Below are 23,371 nucleotides of genomic sequence, written 5' to 3' on the forward strand. Positions count from 1 at the left end.
AGTGAAAACCAATGATCCACAGCAGCACTTACTATTTACAGGATTGCATGGATAAACCCACACCTGCAATAATGCCAATCAACTGGGAACACAAAAGGAGCATAACCTTCATCAGAATAACATTTCTGAGACTGAACACCACACAATCATTGGATTGGAGGTGGGAGGGAATTCTTCACTGTCCAGGAGTTCCCATGGCACCTTCCAGCATTAGCCAGCTGAGGTTCAGGTGTTTAAACCCTTCTCCTGAGCAGTTTTACAAACACCTTTCCTGTCAAACACCCCGAGACACAACTCGGAGAATCTCTCATGCAGGTGTAGCCTGTGGAGAACCTGCCCTGCTCACCCCCTCAGCCACGTTCCCATGGAGATGAGGAACAGAAAATTCCTGAACAGATCATAGTATCTAAAAAAAAAACCTTTCTTAGCACATCTAACAAACAAAACCCACCAAAAAACCTCTCTTACAGAACTTCACATACCCAAACCAGAGCATGGCCAAAGAACTCACTCAGTTTGCTGCTAATGTGAAACAGAAAGAGTTTAAAGAATTGTAATTTATTACAAATATCTCCAAAGGGCAGTTAGTAACTCTTGGAGCTGTGGTGACAATTTCTCACCACCTCCTGCAGTGTCTGTGGGCTTCTGCCTGTTCAAACCCCATCCAACAAATGCCCCGAAGTTTTTCCATTCTGGATCAGGCACGAACTTGAGAGGAGCAGCTGGAAGAGCCCCTGGGAATGGACCCTCCGAGCTCTGGGGGCTCCAGACTCCTCCCCAGGCACAGGTCCCTGATGCTGGGTAGAACACTGCTCTTGGAAAGCTCCTGCTCTCTGGAGCAGCCTTCTCTAACTTTCTGCCTAATTAACTCGGTCTGTCATTCCAGAACATCTTTCCCTGGTTTATCACTCCCTGCCTCTCACTTCAGCACTCTTTAAAGCTCCTGCATTATTTACAGCAACCGCAATATTTGGAATGTGATTTGTGCAAAGGACAGTTTACAGAAAGTTGCATTGCACTGTGTACCATTCCTGCTCTCTGGGGAAGCAGATATTTAATTCCCAGAACAGTAAATCCCTTAATCTGAGCAAACCTAGGTACTGAGCTGGAAACTGAAATGCAGTAAGTAGAAGATAACAATATTTTCACCTTTCTAGCTCTCGTTAATAAGCCACTGTCCCCAGCACACAGTTCAAACCCTGCTATTCAGCACTGCAGGGGAGCTCCGGGTCAGGTGAAGCTGCTGGATTTCCAAAGCCCTGCGGTGCCCCAGGCAGGCCCCAGGCTGTGCAGGAGGGACTGGCACTCACCAGCGCAGCGCGATCTTGATGGGGGTGGTGAGGCAGGAGGTGAAGAGGTCGGCAGGCAGGTCCGGGATCATGGGCAGCAGCTCGTTGGCCTCACACGCTGCCAGCTGGATGCAGTTCTTCATGGAGGGGGGCAGAGGCATCTGGGCAAGGGGGTGGTTGGGGTTAATGGCAGCCACCTGTGGAGAACAAGGGAATTCCCCAGGGGGGAGTCAGGGAAGGTGAGGAAATAACCCAGGAAGAGCTGCCAGTGTTCCCTGGAGCTCCGGGTTTGGAGCTCTTTGTGACTGTGGAAGCACCAGCCGCAGCTTTAACTCGTATCTAACTAACAGTACTCAACTGCTAACTCCAAAGTCACTCTAGAAATACCCTGTAGACCAAACCTCAGTCCATAAAGTAAAAATACCCTATAGACCAACATTCCCGTTTTCCAAAAGCACAGGGATTCTCCTAGTTAAGATTTTGACTATGAATGTGATCTTTGAGACTAATAATTCAGGGAATAAAAACATAATCTTTCTAGCACCTTTCTGAGCCAGGTAAACAAAGTAAACTTCAGCCACCAAAATTTTTTTCCAACGTTTTGCATTTTTTTTATTAGGGCAATATATGGAATCAGAAGATCAGAATCCCTCTGGCAGATTAAGGGAACAGCAAACTCCTCTGATCTCCTTGCAGGGAGAAGGGGAACAATTATCCTGATCACTCTGGCAGCCCCTCTGGAGTACCCGTTCCAGGTTTGCTTCACTTTTCATGAATTTGTACAATTGGATAATTTATAATTTTCCAAATGAATTCCCCTCCACGCTCTCATGATGCCGGGAGCACTCTGCTCTCTCCGTTACCAAGGCTTTGCTTTCAATTCCCCACGAGCAGGAACCTCCGTCAGGCACCAGGAGTTAATGAAATCTAAGGGCAGAATGAAAAGCTGACACATAACCCTGGAAGTATTTTCATACCCGAATTAACTGGTAGTGTTAACCTGTGCTGCAAGAGCAGCAGTACTAAAGCAGCTGTCCCATGTAACCTCACATATTCCACAAGATGAAAAATCCCAGGGAAGATGGAATTTAATGTTTGTTGAAATAAAGACTGACATCATCACTTGTGCCCATCCCTCTCACTTGGCCAGACTTGCAGAGGTTTTCCTGCACAAGCTCCACCGGAGCAGTGGATCTGCCTCACAGCAGAGTCCCTGGGGCTGCTCCCTCCCAAAGCAGCCTCCAAGGCCTCCTGGAGCTCAGCATGAGCCAAGGGGAAAAGGAAATTGGTGAAGAAAGCAGGGAAAGGGAAGGTGAAGTCAGACCTGTTCAACCTGCTTGGGAACAGAATGAGAAACCAAAACCAAAATGCTGAAGAGAGCATCGTATAAACAAAGGATAAAGGCCCCAAAAATACCCCAGTGGAAGTCACAGGCTGATAGGGAAACTTGGAAAAGGATATTCAGACCACGTTTCTTTGACTTGAAAAGGCATCTATTACCAATTCTATTGATCCCTGTCTGGCAGCTTGATGTTCTTCCCAAGCCACAGACTTGGGAAGTTTCTTATTGTTACAAAATGTGGAATTATTTTATGGAAAAGAAGGAATAATGAAATGATCTGCAGATCCCAGGCTACCAGACTGTCTTCTTCAGTACAATGGAATTTCCACCTGTCAAAGAGTCCCCACTAAAGCATCTCCAGAAACCAGAATTCAGAAGGAAAGGAGTGGCAGGCAGGGACACTTAGCATCTGTTTGGAGGTTGTATTTGTGACAGCCACTTGCCTGATTAATTAATATTCCTTCCTTGAAGTGTTGGGGTTTCTAAACCAGTGTCTTAGAAGTGTGAGAAGTGAACCTTTACAAATGTCCTCTCCCTGTGAGCTGCAGGCAGCAGGGGGAGGCTGCACAGAACATTCCAACTTCTTCCCTTCCACTTTGCATTTCAGACTTGCTTCAATAAATTTATTGCTAATTCCATTTGCAACCAAAGACAGCTTTTCATTGGGAACACATTCCACACTCTGCAGAACTGGAACCACCAGGACAATCCCTCTGTGGATCAGGTTTTTGTTGTTTCACATTTTCTCATTCACTTCAACAGCACAAAACAGCCCCAGATACCAGAGTTTTGCAACCAAAATAATGATGTCCTGTTCACCTCAGCATTCATCTCAGCAGAAAAGACCATTAAGGCCCAAATTGATTCTATTAACATTAACATTTAATTAGTGCTTGTATTAAAAATCATTCCAAGTTTAATGGGATAGCAAACTGAACCAGAAAGATCGGAGTGGCAAAGTTATTTGCAAATTAATTTGCCTTCCAACATGGTTTTAAACACATTTTTCAGTACATACAGCAAAGCAAGCTTAAACCTCATTTGTGTTCAGTAAGCCCCAGCAGAGCTGTGCAGCCTGAGCTCTCACCTCCAGCTCCTGCTCTCTCTGTAGTGCAAATTGCTTGAAGGACTTGACAATCAGGCCGGCGTTGGAGCAGTCGTAGACGAAGATGGAAGGACTCCCCATCCAGGTCTGCAGGTCGTAGATGGACAGGGGGATGTACTGGGTGTAGTTCTGCCGGGAGAAAAGCACCACTCCTGTTACCGTGGGGCACAGAAGCACCAGAACCCGAGCTGGGTGAGGTAATAAAACACACCCACAAAACGAAACCCCAAAATAAAACCTAGATTGAATTTATTAATGAATACAAATATCAGTCAGTGTCTATCAATAATGAGGGCATGAACCCAAGTGAACACAAATGACAAGCAGATTTTACTGTGGCATTATTTGAAACACCCAACTCTTAAAAAAAAAAGCCCAAAACTCTGCCAAGAGTTTTCAGTATCAGATATTTAGAGTTTTGATATATGCTAACAACTCCAAGCAGCATTTAATAGTCCAATTTTATCCCAAATTTCTGCAACACTGATAAAGGATGCAAAGCAGCTGTCTTTAATTTAACATCAAACATCTTAAACTGAAAACCCCATCAATAAATCAGGATGGATAATTAAGCCCCTGCAGCCCATCAGCGCTACCCCGCCTGAGCCTAACGAGATGCTTCATAATTTTATTACAGCTTTAGCTTCTGTGCAACTTTCCAAATTATCCATTAAAATTAAAACCAACAAAGCTGCCTTCAACAGAGTGAAGTACCCACAGTTCCTTTTCTGTAAATAGGAAGGATCTTGTTCCTTGTCTTCCATCTTAACGCCCCCAAATAACTGGAGGCAAGAGGATAAAAATCAGCCATTTAAAACCAGCTATGAGGAGCCAATCCTGAACTAAGTGAGCTGAAAATATAAACCACAGATCTCTGCCTGCAAAGAGTCACCACCAAATACCCAGTGGCTGCCAGCAAGATCCTTCTCAGCTGCAGGCAGAGGGCAACCTGGTGTTCCTCCAGTCCTGAGCTCGGCCCAAAATCCTCAGGAAAAGCTGTGATGTTCCTATTAACATCAGCAGGATGATGGATGGGATCATAACTCTCATTTAAATTCAAGAGACTTAAAATAGCTGTAATAAAACCAGTAAACTTTTTACAAAAATCAAATTTTCAAGGACACGTATCAGCGTCAATAAAGACAGGAGGGATCATAAACCATGTGTTACATAAGGTAGGGAGGGGTAAGGCATTTCCAAACCCAGCTTTGCCCATATATAACAGTTTGGGTCGTTTCATTAAAATTAATAGGAAAAATTGTTGATAAAAGCCAAAGTTTTAGGGAGGTGGGTGCAGTTTAGGGAGCTGCAAATCACTGCAGGGTGGAATGAGGCACGAACAGCTCGTCCTCAGCACAGCCCTTTCTTAAGGTCAGCACTCACGTGGAGCACATTCCAACCCCAGGAAGTTCCACATAAAAAACCTGCTCTGACACATCTCATCACTGACATTTTATGGGCAGGCATTGTTTTACCTTTGTATTTCTACTGCATCTTGCTCCAGCTAAGATTGGATTATAGCTCTGATTAATATTGTGGTATTTGCAACCAGAAGAACTTTATGTTCCAACTCTACTGGGGGGGTCACATAAAACATCACATTTGCTAATGATATGTAAATGAGGCGGTTTGAAGCAAGAAGGGGTGTTAAAGCAGAGCTCTGCAGCACACTTGCTCAGGGTGATGCTTTGATGCAGCTGCCACGCTGGGCTGGACGCACGGTTTGTTCCCTGGCTTGGGCTTGGAGGAGAAGTCCCTGCTCCAGCACTGCTCCCACCACCCCTCTGTGCCTCCTCAGGGACATGACACAAAGACAGCTCACCTGGAGACTGCTTGTGAGCACATTTCATCCCCAATTGTTTAGTGAACAACTCAGAGGTATTTAAAAAAAAAGCAGGCCTTCAGAATTCGCAGAGAAGCTCCTTAAAATGCCAGAATAAACATGTCTGAAGTTGGGGGATGTTGATTTTTTATCTTTTTGAAACCACATTGAGATTTTCTCTGGAAACAGTAACTTAACTAGAACATTGCTCCTTACTAATACAGCAGCACTCACAATAAATACATGAAAAATGTTACTGCAGCCTCAACATGTGGCAAAAGGCCAGAAAATGCCCAATAAACCAGTTCCCTGGGACTGTCTCAATTCTCTCTTGGTATGGCCACACGGGACAGTGAGTCAGGGCAGGAACCTACAGTAAATCAGGCACAATTCCGAGTTTCAACATTCCCCTTCCATCTCTGTGCCAGTAATTTATCGCTTCAGTGCACTGGAGAGAAGCCCCTCGTGCCCCACAGGGCAGGGACAGCCTGTGTGGCCACACAGCCTCAAGAATACAAAGGAAGCAAACTGGGAACCAAACACCTGTGAATATGTCCTAAACCTGGAAAAGTGATGGGAAAATGTGTTCAAACTGAGAGGTACGTATTGGGAAGGAATTCTTCCTGGGAGGGTGGGCAGGCCCTGGCACAGGGTGCCCAGAGAAGTTGTGGCTGCCCCTGGATCCCTGGCAGTGCCCAAGGCCAGGCTGGACATTGGGGCTTGGAGCAGCCTGGGACAGTGGGAGGTGTCCCTGCCCATGGCAGGGCTGGCACTGGATGGGCTTTAAGGTCCCTCCAACCCAAAGCAGCCTGTGACTCCACAACTCCAAACCCCAGCTGTGCTCTACCAGAAGCCTTCAGTGGCGTGCTGAGCCGCAGACCCACCTTGTTGAAGACCCAGATCTCGCCGTTGACGGTGGGCCGGGGCACGCCGTGCCCGTTGTAGTGGAACAGCACGCGCTCCTCCTTGGCGTTGCGGCGCAGGGACGTGCACAGCTTCTTCACCTCGTCCACCGTGGGGTCCAGGCTCTGCTTGTACCTGGCCTGGGACACAGCACGGCACAGAGTCATTGCACAGCCTGTCCCACGGGTGCTGGATGGAAACTGGCTGCTTTGGGAAAAGGGAACACCAAACGTCGACAGTGGGGCTGAACAGACAAAGCATGTCTGTGGTGCTGTGTGGGACTGTCACACACACACCAACAGCACAGGTTGGAGGGAGCTCAGCACAGCTCCCAGCTTCCACCCAGCTCACTCACTTCTAAATTATTAATATTCAAAAAGCCTTAGGAAGGTGAAATCTGTTTAAACATTAGCCAGCCTCAAAAGTAACCCCTCATTTAATCCTCCAATTCAGACCCTCTACACCTCCAACTGAACAAATTCCCTCTTTTGAAGAGAGAAAATTGTACAGATCGACACCATTCTCGAGACAAAAGGACACAAAAGGCCCAGGAATTGGACATTCACACAGTTGGGTACAAAGGGGGGGAAAGTGATGGAGAGCCCTTGGAAACTGCACATTGCCTTGGGAAAAACTGCTGCATTCCCCCAGCTGTGGCTGTGGACACCACGTTACCCTTCCCACGAGCACCGAACTCAGAGCACATTGGAGGATGGAGGAAAAATCAAACTGGCAAAAACCCTGATGATTCAAACCTGTTTTAACTTGGCTGAGTTCAAGACACCCAGGTAGGAGCTGGTTTGTCACGCTCAAAAGTGCATTTTTTTGAAGTAAGGCCAAATAATAACAGAAAGTCTTTCAACTGCCCTTTGAAAGACAAAAGCCTGGTTCTTTCTCTCTTCTCCAGAGCTGCAGAAACTGAAACCCCAGAATCACAATAAAAGCTTCCAATGTGATGTACTGAAACAAAGACCCAAGTTTAAGAGCAGGACAAACACACCTCTACAAAACCTGCCATTGGGAGCCTGTTTACAAACCAAACCAGGGCCAAAGTTTGGGATTTTTAGGTTTTTCTCTATGGCAGCCAAAGATAAAAAAGTCTTAAAAAGTCACAGTAAAAGAGGATGAAGGACTTAAATTGTTTATCTGAGAAGCCTGAAGAGCAGATACAGTGCTGCTCAATTAACAATCAGAGTCTCCAGCCAGCAGGAGAGGGAACAATGAACGGCAGCATTTAGTGATGGCAACACCCAAGAAAAGCAAGCAAAAGGAGGAAAAATATGAAGCAAGAAGCAGTGATGTGACACCCTCATCCTTTCTGGGAACCTCAGCATTCAGGAAAGCCAAGAGGCTGCATTAATCTTCCCACAGATCCCCCACCTCCTCCTCTCTCCACTCAGGGTAGTGATGAAGACACTGATTTGCAAAAATGTGCCCCTTAAATCCCAGCCTGGCTGCTGGCAGCCTCACCAGTCACCCAAAGCGAAGTGCTGGGGAATTTCAGCTTTTTTCCACAGGAGAACAGGCTCATTCCATCCCTCCTCACGTCCCTGGAGCATCAATATTAAACACAGCTTGCAGTTAATGGAGGTGGATTCAGACTCTAAAACTAAAGTCTGTAGATCTCCATTTCCAAACTGCAAACAGATCATTTGGGTCTGGAGAAACACGAGGACAAGGAGCGTGGAAAGGAGGGGAGGGAGCCTGTGAATAAAGCACAGTCTGAGTCCTCCTGCCAGCTCAGGACTCAGGTGGGTTTTAGGTATGACAAGAACCAGGTATGTGAGTAACACCCCAGCCCAGGTGGTGCTTTTTTGGTCTTTTTCTTTCCTCCCATCGTTATTCCTTTACCTTCCCTGTCAAGGTGCTGATTCCTTCCCCTCCAGTTCCCAGCAGCAGCTTTCCAGCACTAATGAGTGCAAAAGGTAACAGAGCCCAACCAAAACCCGACAGCTCTGTGGGGCTTAACCTCAGCAGCTCCCATTGTACCACAGACACCCCCCACACTTTGGGCTGTTCTCCCCCGTTTTTATGAGCCATTGCCCAGTTCCCGAGCGCTGCTGGCCCTGACCACCACGCTGCCCTCCCTGCCTTCCATCAGGTGCTGGTGGCAGGTATTTCCTGCCGTTTGGCAAGGAGCCTGTGCCTCCTGATGCAATTACAGACAGGACACTCCAGCCTTCAGCTGGGTGATGCATCTGGAGCAGCAGAGCTGTCACAGCCCGGCCGGAGCGCCCTGACGGGCAGGCAGGGAGGTGCTGACAGGGATGGCAGCTGCCCTTCCGTGGGAATGTGATTTCCTGATCACCTCCTGTCTCACTGAACAGCTCCTGTCAAACACAGTAACCTGGTGGCCTCATCCAGGACATTCTCATTATTCTGCTCACACAGGCAAAGTTAAAAGTTTTGCTTGTTTATTGCCACACTTCTGTGGAACACTCACTGGTTTATCCAAGCTTGTCCCTGCTCACTTGTGACAGTTAGGATGTTCATTTTTAAGACATTTCACCGTTCAGTGTTGAAACTTCAGGATTGATAAAACACTATATTGATAAATTTGCGTGAGTTTCAGTAGAAAGAAGTTCTGACACCCAAACCAGGAAAAGAAACCAGTTTGGGGGTGGCACAAAGTGGTTTTATGTGGACATTACCCCTGTTTAATGCTGAAATGGGAAGTGAGATGGTGCCACTCCGAAGCCGTGGTGCCGATCATCCCCTGATGCCCCACATAGAACGACCTCCCAAATTACTGTCCATTTGTTTCACAAGGGATTTACTTCTTTCAAAGGAAAAATGAACCACCCAGGCGTTCCCTGCTTAGCAGGGCACAGCAGTGACCTCTCAAACACGAGTCTGTCCAGAGGGGAAAAACCCCTTCAGTAGATTCATCAGCTCCTACCCCACTGGAACATGAGGATGCACTGGCTGCAGAAATTCCCACAGTCCTTGGATTTTGAGCTTAAAGTAACGGCTCTGCTTTGGAAACTTCACCTAATTACAGGTTTTCCTTTAATTTTTAATGGGGCCAAGACACACGTCCAACCCTGAGGAGGAGCCCCAGGCAGAGGCCCCTCTCCTGAGGAGCCGGGGCTGCAGCAGCTCCGTGGCTGTGCCAAAGGGCTTTGCTGTCACCTGAGACACCAGAACTGGCTTGTCATCACCTCCCAAACTCGGCTCTGCTCACCCTGCCAGCTGCTGAGTCCAGGAAACTCAGCTCAGGATCAGGTCCCGTGAAAAGGAAGGAATGCAGAGTGCCAGAGGTGACAGTGTGAGAACAGGGGATTGAAGTTGCTGATGTTGCTCAACTCTCAGTGGCAATGGAAAGTTCTGGAAGCCAGGCCAGGCTTCCATCGACACTGGCACGGCCCAGCCCAGCAGGCAAGAGGCTCTTTCGTCAGGGAGATGGATTTCTTCCCCTTGAGACAATATGAGGATAAACCCATTTTCTCATCAAAGCTATAAAACTCCAGTCTTCCTCTTTCATTTTCCTGCAGCCCAAGACCTGAGTCTTTGTTCCAGAAAGACTCCACAAGACTCAGACCACAGCATGTGTGTGATTCCACGCCAAAACCCCAACCCCCGGCGCAGCAGATACAAAGTGTATGAAAAATGTATGACAAATGTCTCTGCTGGCATCCAGAGCCTGTGCTCTTCACAAGGTATAACATCATCCTCTTTTCATTCAGCAGAACAAATCCTGAAGTCACTCCCCTTTTATCCCTAAGATACCTTACTGAATGTGTTCCAAATTTATCCACAGAAGAAACTACTCCAACATTCAGTATTTTATACTGAAACTGCCTTTTACACCTCCTTGCAGAAGAAGGATGCTCCTACCCAGAATCTATAATGAGATATAAAAGCTTTATTTGGCTGAAGATAGGGTTTTTTTAAACAGCTTCTGGGTGACAAAGAATCCCAAATGCAAATGGCACACACAAGGCACTGCATGTGGTGAGTTTCTGTGGTGGGTACAATAAATAAAATAGAGTCACTACAGCTGCAGTGCTTGAGGTTCAAATGCTCCCTCTTGAACTGCCCAGAGCAGCTGGGGCTGCCCCATCCCTGGAAGTGTCCAAGGCCAGGTTGGAGCACCCTGGTTCACTGGAAAGGGCTGGGACTGGATGGTCTGTAAGGTCCCCTCCAACCCAAACCATTCCATGACTCCATACCTGCAGGACATGGACAATCCACTGGACTGGAAGGTTTCCTGTCCTGCAGAACCTTGGAAAGCAGGGCAGGGCAGGATTTCCTGGAGGAACCCAGTCCCACCCCAGTGATCCCAATGCAGAATCCATCACCTCCACATCCTGGGCCGTCCAGCCCATGGCAAAGCCTCCCCACGGTGGATCCCAAATGCGGAGAGGCAGCGAGTGCTGCTCTGCCCTCATCCTTGGCAACACTTTATCCTCACACAGCCAAATCCCAAGGACCATCCCAGGGTGCGGCTGCCACTTGGAGCAGATTTGAATCCCGATTTCCAAATGCAGAGAAGACGCTAAACCTGTGATGCTGCCATGCACACAGCCAGCCTACTTCACATGATTTAATTAAAAGGAATCAAAGCAAGCTAATTATTCCAAGAGAGGGGTTTTTGGAACAACGCCCAAATTGGAAAAACTGAAATACAAAGAAGCCTGACAAAGAAGTAAGTGGTTAAAACCCAAGAGGAATGCCACCAGCAGCTTCCAGGGCCAAGGGTGGGCAGGTTCCACACCATCTCTCCTGGCTGTGTGTCTGGAGCCCAGCACACAAACCCATCCCTGCTGCTCAGGGCTCCAGCTCGCTGCTCACCATCCCTGGTGCTCCATGTGCCACACTAATGCCATGGATAAAACCACCCCAGACAGAGATGTTTCTCAGATGCTTGGAACACTAAAAATCCTGGATTAAATTTTCCTTTAAGAGAAGAGCATAAAATTGAATTAATTCATATTCCACTTTTCCGGAGGCAGCTGCCAGTTTGATGCAACGTGTTCCTGAGAGTGTCTGGAACAAACGGGGGCTCAGACGCATAAAACAGGCACATGTATGTCAAAAATTCACAGCCAGGGTGAACATGTGGTGCCACACAGCAAAGCAACACCATTGTATTTGACTTTTTAAATCTCCTGAACACACTGGAGCATCTAAACAACAAACAGGAACACGGCCAAAAAAGAAAAAAGGAAAATCGAGAATAGGATCAGACAATTTCAGCAAGCTGAGAAGCCCAGAGCTGGTGCAGCCATCCCCAACCCCTGTGGGTGACACAGAGTGAGACACCCCCCCCCCCCAGTTCCCACAGCCCCATCCCATCTCCAGGAACCAAAAAGTGTAAACTAAATTAAGTATTGAATTATTGAACATCACCTGTAGATGTTAAATCCCTTTGAAACCACCTGGGTACCCGGAAAGGAGAAAGCAGGAAGAATGACATCAGTGTTTAAAGGAATCCAGAGGAAATCCAGGCTGAGCTCTGTGCTGGGCATGTTGGTGGACTAATAATAAACAAACAGAACCATGAACATCCACTTTGGGGAAGAGCCCATTCAGCATCTCTAATGAGAAGCCAGACTTCTCAAATCAAACCCTTATCTTGTAGAGTTTTCTAAAGAAATCAAAGAACACGGAGATGAGAGGAAGTATCTTTTTGATATAAGCCCATTTGGATTCCCAGAGGATATTCAGCAAGATCTCAACACAGATTTGGAGGAAAGCCCATATACAAAGATTTGCTGATAAAACAGGCAGGTGGGGGAGAATCCCTAATTGTGTCCATGGAGGGAAGTCTCTGGGAAGCTCCAAGAGGATCCGTTATGCAGCCTGGCTCATCCAGCACATCAACAAACACTCCTGACAGGGAGGGGGCAGGAACACTCTGCCTGCTGCTGGCAGAGGCGATCCAGAGGCACTGCAGGCAGACCTTGCCACGGGCAGGGCTCAGCAGAGCTCTGGAAGAGGATTTTCACCACCAGTTGTTTTATACTCACTGATTTCTTTTCCATAACTCCATTACTACAGACTTCTCCCAGTGTTCTGTCTCCATGTGATGCCAGGCTGGCCTGTTTCCAGGCCTGCTGAGGGGGAAAGCTGTTCTAGTGAAAAACTACAGACTTCACTCACAAACAAAAATACTTTGCTCTTTGGTTCATCCAAAACGGTGATTAATAACCCAACCCTGCAATTCACTGTGATTTCATTTTAATACTGACTAAATCACAGCTCTTTTCTTGCATCAAAGGAAGATTTAGGATCCTGCATTTACACTGGCTTTGGAGACACATCAAAGGACAGACAGATTTAGAACTGCACATGAACATTTTTGGGTTTGCACAATTCCACAATAAACATCCCCCTCCTAGGACACAGCGGTGCCAGGACAGGATCCCTCCCCAGGACACAGCAGTGCCAGGACAGGGCTGTCCCCCCCTCAGGGAGCAGAGACACAAGGTGCAGCACGAGCCTGCTGTGTGATAAGCCCAGAGATAACTGAGCACTGCAAGAAGTGACTGCAGTTCATCCCCACTGTCCATCAATCACAAACCCAATCACCTCAAGCCCAAGCTGATATGGCTACAATAACTCTCAGGTTGGACACATCATTCAAATACAAATTATTCTGAACCATATCCACAGACTCCAAGCTTCTTAATTTCATATTAAAAAAACCCCACCACCTCCTTTTAGGTGTTTTAATTTTAAGCTGCGGGCACATGAAATTACCCTGATGCAAATTCATGAGGATTAGGCCAAGATAATAAAAACTGCATATTTAAGTACAAGGGAGTGTGCTGGAAATCCCAAATTGACGTTGCAGGCAGCAGCTTAACCTGGTTAACACAGGCCAGGAGAAAACATTACTGATAAAATTATTAGTCATGGCTAACTTGAAATATATTAATTACAGTGAAGACAAACTATAACTTTGAGATGCTTTAATTTAAATACCAAACTAGGCCAAAGGGAGACTCTTGCCAGTCTGAGGCAAGTCCTCTGCAGGTAATTGGGTGCATTTCAAACCCCTCTCCATCTCCCCTGTGCTAATTCCCTCTGGAGCAGCCCAAGGCTCCTGGGCCAGCTGATGCCAGGACAGGATGGTGGCTGGAGCCAGCTCTGAGCATGGCACATCCCCTCCCCTGCCTGGAGCCAGCAGAGTGGGGACTTTACCTTTCCTCTGCAGAGTCTCTGACCTTGCTTTCAAGTCCAATGTGAAATGAATTCCAAAGTACCTAATCCTCACTGTGCAGACTCAGGATCCAATAACACTTCCAAAAAAACGCCTTTGAGCAGTTTGTTCATGAGAACTGATGTTGACAGGGAAGACAAAAATCAGGACAACCAACCTTGAGTTGCTGCTACAATACATCCACGAGACAGGTGTGTTCCTCAGCAGTTACAAGCTGCTTCACACTGCAGGTTTGTGCCTAAGTTCACAGAAATTCCACCCACCAGCCTCCCCTGTTTGGTACAAATCCTTCCCTCTCTGCTCAAATAACCATTCTGAGAGGGCTGTGTAAATAATTGCTTACTTTTAAACAAAGGGAATTGTAAAAGAACTCAAATCTGCTTCTCATATGGCAGATCTGCACCCTCAGCCTGGTGACAGCTCCATGGGTCACATCACAAGGTGCCCTGACAGGATTTTAAGTACACCCCAGGTCACATCTTTCAAACCTGCTTAGTCAAACAAGGTAACTCCTAAGCATCAGTGTCAGTTTAGTTCTGTTCCTTCTCTAGAACCTCAGTTTTAAGAGCTCTTTGAAGTTTCAGGCTGTGCATCTTCTTGTTTCTTAAATATAAACTTGGATATTACTGGGAGCCCAGTTGAGGCTGCAGGACCACAAACTGGTGAATTCTCAGACTGGGTGTCTTTATACCCTGGTCCGAGTGCATTGTGCTCCAGGGAGGAGCTGCAAGGCAGGGGCCCTGCAGGGCAAGAACTTCATCTTCTCAATACTAAATAATTGCTTCGTAATTTCAGTTCTCCTCTGATTGCAAAGTAATTGCTTAATGAAGCAATTTTCTGATTAGAAACACCTTAACGAGTCAGGAGAAGGAAAACCAATCATTCCAAGGTTTATGCTTTGCTAATCTCCACAGGAAAGGAGTTAAAACCAAAGCATCTCAGGCTTTTCTCACTCTGCCTTAGAGGGGAGCAGGAATATAAATAAAATGTCAATCGTTTCCTCTGTTAATCTCCAAGTTTTGCACAAAACTGCTGGTGTCTGTTAGCAAGAAGCTCCCAATGCAGCATCTTTTGCGTGTCCCAGTCTCCAACCACTGAATCCCCTCCAGCGGATCCAGGTGCTATTTAGTGGATACAGAGCAGGATGCTGCCAATGGATCTGCAGGAGGCTCCTCCCTGTCCCCCATGCCAGGGATTCACCACTCCCCACCCAACACAAAGACAAGGTGTTTTTAAATAGGTCACCCAGAGCTGGGTGGTAATTACAGAATCATGTTAATCAGCTTTGCCAGGCAGAGCTGCTTTTCTCTTCAAGAGCCTTTTCATATCAGCTCTTTCTTCCCATCTGTCTTGGGGTGACCTTATGATGTGTATCCCATATCGCTGCCTATGCCCAGAAATTAATTTTTGTGCCTTTCTATGCCTCTAAACTGAGCCTGAGAGGGGGAAGGAAAAAACTGAGCAAAACTTTCTCAAAGCAGTTTGCAGCTTGTTCAAGGTCACATAAAGATAGCAGGTTTTTTTCCCCCCAGCTGCGGCAGGAGAGCGAGGAAGCACCCGGCTTGCTGCTTTCCAGTCAGCTTTTGGCCAGTTGTTTCAGTTTCTTGTTCTCTGGAGAGAGACTGAGAGTTGGACTTTGCTTTTCCTTCTCTGGAATTCCGGATTTTCTCCCTTTTCTACTGGACTGCTTGATTGCTGTAACCTCAGAGCACATCGGGAGGGCTTTCCACCAGGCACAGAGGGCCTGGCCCTGGGCCAAGCCCCAGCCCCGAGGAGACCAAAGGGAGGACTCTGACACTTTCCCAGGTTTTTCCTCTACAGTGAAAGATTTTACCATTTAGCATTATTTTCCTTTCCCATGTGTTTGTTAAATAAATAGTTTTATCTTCTTCACTTTCCTTCGAGGAAAATTTATTTTTTTCTGACCCTGGTGGGGGAGGGGTGGTTGTGCCTTCTCTCAGAGGATATTTTTCTAAATTTGGCCAAACCGGTACACCATCTCAGACAAGCCGACATCAATGGTCACAGAAGAATACCCTCAAAAACACAAATCTTGCTCCCTGCCAATTCTGGCTCCATTTTGATGACAAAGCACAAACCAAAACAGACATGAAGTATAAAACATGTGAAATGATGTTACTGTCAGAAGTGTGGTGAGGAAGTGTGGAAGGCAAGGCTCTGAACACAGGAGTTCAAAATTAGCAGGAGTTCAGATGCTGGGTGATCTCCTTCATTCGAGCACATCCTGCCCACAGAGCTCCTGGCTTGCAGCAGGATGCCAAGACCCACAGGATTTTCCCACTAAACTGACTTTGCAAGTTTGCTTAGTTCCAGAATGCCAGACCCTGCTATCTGCAGTGCATGAACAGCTCAGTTCACAGAACAGCTTAATGCCACTTCCTGGTCTCTGCAGCTTCTGAACACGCTTCCACACAGCAGTTCAGGCCTGCAACTATTTTTTTCCTTTTTGTGACTCATTTTTCCAGGAGAATCTCTGAGAAATCAGTATTAAGTACACTACTGCTGCAATATCACAGTTTCCACTTTCAGTGGTGCGTTAAAGATTTCTCAGGGTTTTCTTCTCACTATCAAAAGCATTCAAACATGAGTTGTACGCAGAGCTGCAGCGGCGTACGCAGCCGATTCCCAAATCCTCCCTTATCCCTGCTCTAGGAGCCCTTCCATGCCCAGCTGCTCCCAGTGCAGGCAGGCACAGCAGCAGTGCCTCCAGGGGTGCTGCTGCAGCTCCGGCTGCAGAGCTCCAGGGATCCCGGCTGCGGCCCAGGAGCTCAGGACCGGCCGCTCCCTGTGCTCGCTCCCAGCAGCAGCAGCACCAAGGAGGTGCCCCAGCTCAGGGGCTTCAGCACAGAAGAGCAGCTGCACTGCAAAGCGTCCTTGGGGCTGCTCTGAACCCAGCCCTGGGCTCATGCTCTCCCCAGCCAGGCCATGGGTGACAGAGGGCTGGGATGCAGATCACCTGGAGAGCCACCAAAGGGAAAGCTACAACCACTGACCCCATTTTCTCCATATTCCCAAGGCATTACAAAGTGGGTTTCATCCTTCACCACAGCTGAAATCTGTGCGATTCTGGCCAAATGACCGGTGCTCCCAGAGGGGTATTTAGTGAAACAGCCCCTGGCTGACAGTGACACTCTGACCACGCCAGGTTTTCAGACAGAAGAACAGGAATAACTGAGTTTCACAATTAGACTTGTTGACTGCACTTTTCTTTTTTTCCCCTGAAAAAAACCCTGCTGGTTTATGCTGAAGACAGTTGATCTTTAACAAGACAGCAAAGGATTGATACAGCAGAATTTTGCAGAGCCTGAAATAGCTGCCAAATTCAAGAGGCTGTTGGGAAATGAAAACCAACAAACATAGTCCTCTACGGAAAACCTGGTTTTGTTAAACAAGGTCACACTGTCTTTTTGTTGTTTTCTTTCTTCTTATTCATTTTTTCTAACATGTTCCTCCATCTGCAGCTATCTCCTACTGGAGACCAAGTACCAGTTTTCCCATGTTCCCCTTTGGAATTCTACAGTATTTCTTCTGCAGGAGCCATTAGTATTTGCTGTTGTTTCAAAAGAAAAACCCTACAGAAATAAAGGAAAAGTATGACTCACTGAGAGACCAATAATTAGGTCATGTGTTCAATTAGTTTTCATGCTTAAGTAGTTACTCTTTAGGAAATGCTCCCCCTTTGATGTGCAGCAGCAACTTCCCAATTAATTAGGCAGAAAAAAGCAATGAAGGAATGAAACCTCAGACACCGAATCAAAGCCCAGAGATCTCTAATGAGGGGAACAACAGCATCAACAACCGACAACATGCACTAAAAGGTAGAGGCTTTCAGTGATCCATTTCAAGTATCTTGGCTGTACTTCCTTTGAAATTAGGAGAAAACTGTTGGGAAGCAGACTAGAAGAGAGGGAGAAGCAGCCTGTTTGATCAGAAAATCACTGTTTCCTTGAAGGCCCGCTACAAAAGAGATAATCTATCCATATTGTAGGAGATGTCTCCTCAGAGACCATCACTCACTGGTGCAGGCAAGAGGCATCACACAACGGGTGAGACTGGATCAGAGAGAAATGGGAAACCCCTTTCTTCAAAACCTGCACAAGGAACAGAAGCAGAACTACCGTGTGCCCATGCCACCCTCAGCAGGGATGCTCCAGCTGCAGGCATTCCCAAACACCAGTACTTGCTTTCAAGCCACCCTTCCCAAAGGCTTTCTAAAAGTTTATTTAATCTTGTCTTCTAGATTTCCCCAGTCCTTTCCCCATCCAGGATTTTCATCCTCATTCACAGCTCACAGTTCTCCTTCACCCCAGGGATGCCTGCTCAGGTATAATCCATTCAGCTATAATGAAATCAACTCATTCCAGGAGAGAATTAGAACAGCCCAAATGACTCTCTTAGCAAAAAAGGAGGAAATTGAGAGAAGAAAAAGGGAGGAAAAATTGTAGCACTTGAATTTAAAAATCAATACTGTAATTGACTTTGTTTTATTCAGGCAAGTGGGTGTAAGGGGGAAGATTTTGGGATGTGATGTCTCAAGCCCTTGGCCTCGCTGGTGTTGGTTGTTGCACAGAGGGTGCAGGAGCCCTGGAGCTCCTGGTCTGGAAGGGCAGGAGGGGAGTGGTGATGGTAAATCACTGCCTTGCCCAGTCAGTCCTACAGAGGCACAAACCTCTCACACTCCACTAAGCTGCTTCTCAGAGGACGCAAAAAACCCCAAATTCCACAGAAGAAGGAAGGCCTCTGTACAGAAGATCCCAGTGAAACAGCTCAGCAGGACCTCAGAACAGCTGGGAGCCACGGAGGAATTGTGTGTCTGCATCCTTCCCACCTCTCCTAGGAATGGTTATGAACTGTGGGTTTTGGCCTTCCTGGCAGGACTGGGAAAGTTCATCAGTGAATAAAGGACAGGACTGCAAAGAGCACCTGGTGCAGGAGTGCCACAGGGATCTGTGCACCAGGAAAATGCCAACAGAAGCATCAAAATGGGAAGCGAAGGAGGAAAAACTCCTGTGGGTGTTCTGGTCAGTTTAAAGGGAGAACCTGGTCAAAAGCCAGAGCTAACAAAGAGGGAAAAAAATCTGTAATTTCATGTATATTTAACAAGCATATACTCCAGACTACTTCATACCAGGTCCTGAGTTATGTAAACTCTGCCTCACCCAAGCCAAGCCTTTGGCTCCGCAGCCCCTTCTCCACAGCACAGCCACAGGGATGGAGGCACAGGGCACTGCATGGCCCAGGGAGGGCTGGGAGCCAGGGCAGGAGATGGCCACCAGGAGAACCAGGGGGAACAAAACCTGGCACCCTTCTAAGAAGGCAGGTAGCAATTCCATTCTGAGCTCATCCCACAGGTTCTGTACAGGGATCAGTGCACACGGGGTGCTTCCACACACAGTGCTGGGGCTCAGCTCTGACAATTCCAGCCTGGAGGGTGCAGAGAACTCACTCCTTCCAAGTAGTCCCTGAGCAGCAGAACACCTTCATCCTCCCCACCCAGCTCTGCAGGGCTGCAGCACAGGGCCCACGGCCCAGCTCCACTGATAAAGGGACTTGCAGAGCAGTAACTCCTGCTCATAAAAACCCCCACGAGCTCCTGCATCTCCATAAACCATCCCACTGCAGCAGCACTCAGAGTTTGCAGTTCATCAGTCCTGTTTTCAAAGGCTCTTGACTCTTAAGCTAAGGCAAGTCCCTGCCTTTGCAATGGCACAATGTGCAGGGCTGCCAAGAAACAGAATTTACACCCCAACACCAGGGAAGTATTTGCTGCTCCCTGCCAGCACAGCAAAGCCGTGCTCTGGCTGGGCACCTGCTCCAGGGCTGCACCTCACACAGGCAGGGTTCTGCAGGGGGTACTGAACGGGGGTCAGCAGCAGAGAAATCCCATTTCAATATGATCAATTCCTTATCTAAATATTTTAAATACAGAGCATGCGAGCAGCCTCCAACAGAAACTCCAAGTATTTTATTCTGGGCAATTCCGTCTCAGCCAAAGGCTCCCCGTTCCCGGTGCTCCCCGCTGATCCAGGCCCTGCCACCAGCCAGCCCAGTTCCACTCAGCTCCTCCAGCCATTCCCAACCTGCCACCCGCAGATTCCCAGACCTGAGGAGCAGTCCCAGGGCAGGTTTTCCCCTCCAGTCAGGCATTACAGGGTGCTGTGCTCTTCACTTTCACTCCCTTTTCTCCTTCCGTTCTCAGCTGCTTAAGCAGCCCCTCCGATCCCTGTAATTGAGTCTCTTTCCTGATTACCCTGAGGTTTAACCCCTTCCCTGCCCAGTGAAACTCAAGCCCCAAACCCAAGGGAGTGTTAGTGTAGAGCTGTCTTGGTTTTCCTTCCACTTTATCACCAGCATCTCAATTATCTCCGCAGTGAATTGCAAGAACTCTTTACTCCTTCAGAGAACTCTTTATCAAGACAGATCAAGCCCACAGCTCTGTCATCTCCTACCCTCTCCCCCAGTACGATCTTCATTTGAGAACTGTATGAAATGACTGAATATTGCTTAACTGCAGGATTTTGCAGAGGAAACAACAGCTGAAGTGGTTTTTACTCCCGCAGCACACAAATTTATGTAGCTACACAACAATAAAGCAAAGTCTTAAATTTAATCAGAACAAATACTTCAAGCAGTGGCAAGCTGATAAATTATTTAGAAAGGGGCTCAATAAGACCTGGAAGGAAATATCCATCAGCTGTGCAGCCTGGGAGCTTCCAGAAACAAGGAATTTTCATGCTTTACCCCTTTTACAGTTTTCTTTCAGCTAAGGTGTTTGTATTGAGCAAAAAAGGGGATGTTTGATCAGAAGCAGCCAAGGGCTGGCTGGCAGCAATGCTCAGGACTGGTCACACAGGGGTCATCACTGCCACCACCCACTGCCAGCAATTAGCACCACTTGTGATTTCCCAAGGAGGTACCGATGAGGGGCAGCTCCTGTGGAAGGAACTGACAGCCAGGGAATATCGGCTATTTCAGAAGATTTTCATGATTTGCTCTTTTTTCAGACTGCCTGGTTTTCCCCAAATTGTCTTCCTTCCATCCACTCCTCAACCATTCCAAGCCCCCAAGAAACAGACAAAACTGGATGTATCAGTATTTATATGAAAGCTCTAGGAAATTCAATAACATTCCTATTGTTCTATTGCAGACAGCACACCAACTTCTCTTTATTACTGCAGAAAGCTCCAGAGCCCTGTGGAGTGCAATAAACCAGGACGTGTTTGCCTTTGCAATGTGTCAGGGGCTGTGATTTCCTGCAGGAACCAGGGAATCATCCCAGCTCTGGGATTGCCTCCACCAGGCCCACGCAGGGAACCTGCTGCTCCTGACCTGTCCCCCCTCCCCAGTACCAGGGACTGATACAGAGCACAGGAAAGGGCTTGTTTTCACCTTTGCTCCAGGATGCTTTACTCTCCTGTTTGATTTCAGGCACTTTTTGAATTTTCTGCTAAATTCTTGGGCTGTCGAGATTTAAAAGTTGTCAATGTGCCATGAGGAAAAACACAGAAGGAAATCCTCTTGTCTTAGCTGTACACTAGGACCTGCCATAAATGCTCCAAGACATAAATACGCTTAGAAACACTTCAGAAAAAAACCAACCAGGAGCCTGAAGCTCAGAGGAGCAAAGGCTCCAGCAGTGGAGCAGTGACTGCCCAGGTTCCACAGCAGGGAAGCCCCAGGAACAGCCAAACACTCACCCTGGGCTGCCAGTTCTCGTACTGCTTCTGCAGGTTGGCCCCGATGGTCTCCAGAGCTTTCTGAGGCCCCATGGACAGAGGATCTGGGAACAGAACACACAGGAGCATTTCTCACCCCAGCTGTATCAATCACTCAGGTCACTGAGGGATATTTTCGTGCAGGTTCCTTTCATTATCAACTTCAAACCCATAAACGCCTTGTTCCTCATGGAATTTACTCGGGGGCAACGCTCAAAAATTCTCCCCAGTTTCTTCAGTCCAACAAAAATCCCGTTCCATTACAGACTGTCAAATGTGGAAGATTTCTCTCACTGAGATGCTAAACACAATTTTGTTTTGAAAGACAGTAGAGGCATTACATTTGTTTCTTTTAATAATGAAATCAGGTTTCTATTGTAAATAATGACAAGAACTCAAATTGGTTAAATATTTGATGACAAACATTTTCTGTTGAGGAATGCAAAATCCTGCTCCATTTGCTTCCCCTGCTTCAGAGATTGTGTGCCATTTGTAATATTTAAGAAGTTAATTTCATTGCTAGATAATTACCACAATCCATACATAGCAGTACAATTCCAGCCCATGTGCTTTATTCAAACACCATGGACATATAATTAAACAATTAACAAGTTTTTTTTAAAAAAACCCTACAAGCTAATATTTTGCTATTTACTATCAATTATTTCAAAAGCACTAAACCAGATCGATGAAGGGGGTTTTTTTCCAATTTTTGCAAATATACTTTTGTTAGAAACAAAATGTAATAAAGTAGGATGAAAGCAGGATTTTGAGAGTTATTTTTCCTTAAGGAGTAAGAGCACGTGGAGGCTGCAGCATGACCTGCACACGGCTCTGCTCAGTGGCCATTTGTCACCAGGGGTGACCAGCTGTGACCCCAGCTCAGGTGTGAACAGCAGCAACTGCACCCCAGAGAGCTCCCCAGACCCTGCACATGTGGCACAGACATTACTGCACCCCCTACTCCCTGCTCCTGAGACTGATGGGAGGAAAAACATCAGATACTTCCCCAATTATCTTTTTCAGAAATTTCAAGTTGGCTGGAAGTGGAAGGAGCACTTGTGTACACAAACACACTGAAAATTTAATTACAAAACTGCATTCAAAATTCTCTTTGCTAATGATAGGCACTAATGACTTTATTTAAATGACTCTGCAGTGCTGCTCAGCTCGTGTACCAATGAGACATCAGGGCTGTTCTCTGCACTGCTCTCAGGTACCTGTTTGTGCCTGCTCAGGGCTTTCAGCTGCTTTAAAGTCATCAGCGTTTCTGGGTTAAAAACCTGAGATGCTCTGATTCACAAAGCAGGTAAGGAAAGGTTAGAAAATCTTCAGAAAGTTTTTTAAGAAATGCTGTTTGTGCAGTGATTAATTTGCTCCTGGGGCCTGTCTAAGCCCCAAGCTGAGGATTACAGTGCCCGGCATGGGACGTGCTGCAGGCTGAACATTCCCAATTCCTAGATAAAAAACAAATCTCTCTGAGAAAGCTTCTGTGTACAAGATAGTTCCTTCTAATATTATTTCAGATTTGTCTCATCTTGATAATTAGACTTTTTTCTCCAAAACCAAGGGAACTTCTAATTTCTTCACAAAAAAACCCCTAGGAATTTAGTGCAATGCTGCATGGAAGTAGCAAACTCAGGTGTTGGAACTGCTGGCAAGACATCCTTGGGAATAATTCCAGGTCTTCTGAATGATTCCAGTTAAAACAGCCCTGGAGCAGCTACCTCAAAACACAGCAAGGTGTTTCACAAACGTCACTGCTCTGCTGGGTGAGGCAGAGAAGGGGCATTGAAAGCTTTGCAGAGCCCAGCACTCTGAAGGTGTCTCTGCTCAGAGACTTCCTCAGATATTCATAAATCTAAAATAATTACAGGAAAGCAAAGCAGCTCATTAACAGCTGCTTTTCTCCATGGTATCTCATTTCAGAGCACAGCAGGTGAGGGGACCCATGGCAGCTGTCAGAGCTGGACTCTTCATGAACCCAGGTAACAATCAGATCCCAG

The 23,371-nt window shown here is 46.9% G+C and overlaps 1 protein-coding gene across 4 annotated transcripts in view; it reads right to left on the minus strand.

Moving 5' to 3' along the window:
- RPTOR (regulatory associated protein of MTOR complex 1) overlaps window positions 1-23,371 on the minus strand; it is a 101,872-nt gene that overhangs the window by 67,491 nt on the left and 11,010 nt on the right. For all 4 annotated transcript variants that reach the window (XM_082294127.1, XM_082294126.1, XM_082294125.1 and 1 more), the window contains exons 3-6: window positions 21,348-21,430; window positions 6,443-6,601; window positions 3,719-3,865; window positions 1,311-1,486 (exon numbers count right to left, since the gene is read on the minus strand). In XM_082294127.1, the coding sequence (XP_082150253.1) occupies window positions 1,311-1,486; window positions 3,719-3,865; window positions 6,443-6,601; window positions 21,348-21,430 (565 nt within the window). The remainder of the gene's footprint in view (window positions 1-1,310; window positions 1,487-3,718; window positions 3,866-6,442; window positions 6,602-21,347; window positions 21,431-23,371) is intronic.

The sequence above is a fragment of the Coloeus monedula genome (genome assembly GCF_965178545.1).
Source record: "Coloeus monedula genome assembly, chromosome: 19".
Lineage (NCBI taxonomy): Eukaryota > Metazoa > Chordata > Aves > Passeriformes > Corvidae > Coloeus > Coloeus monedula.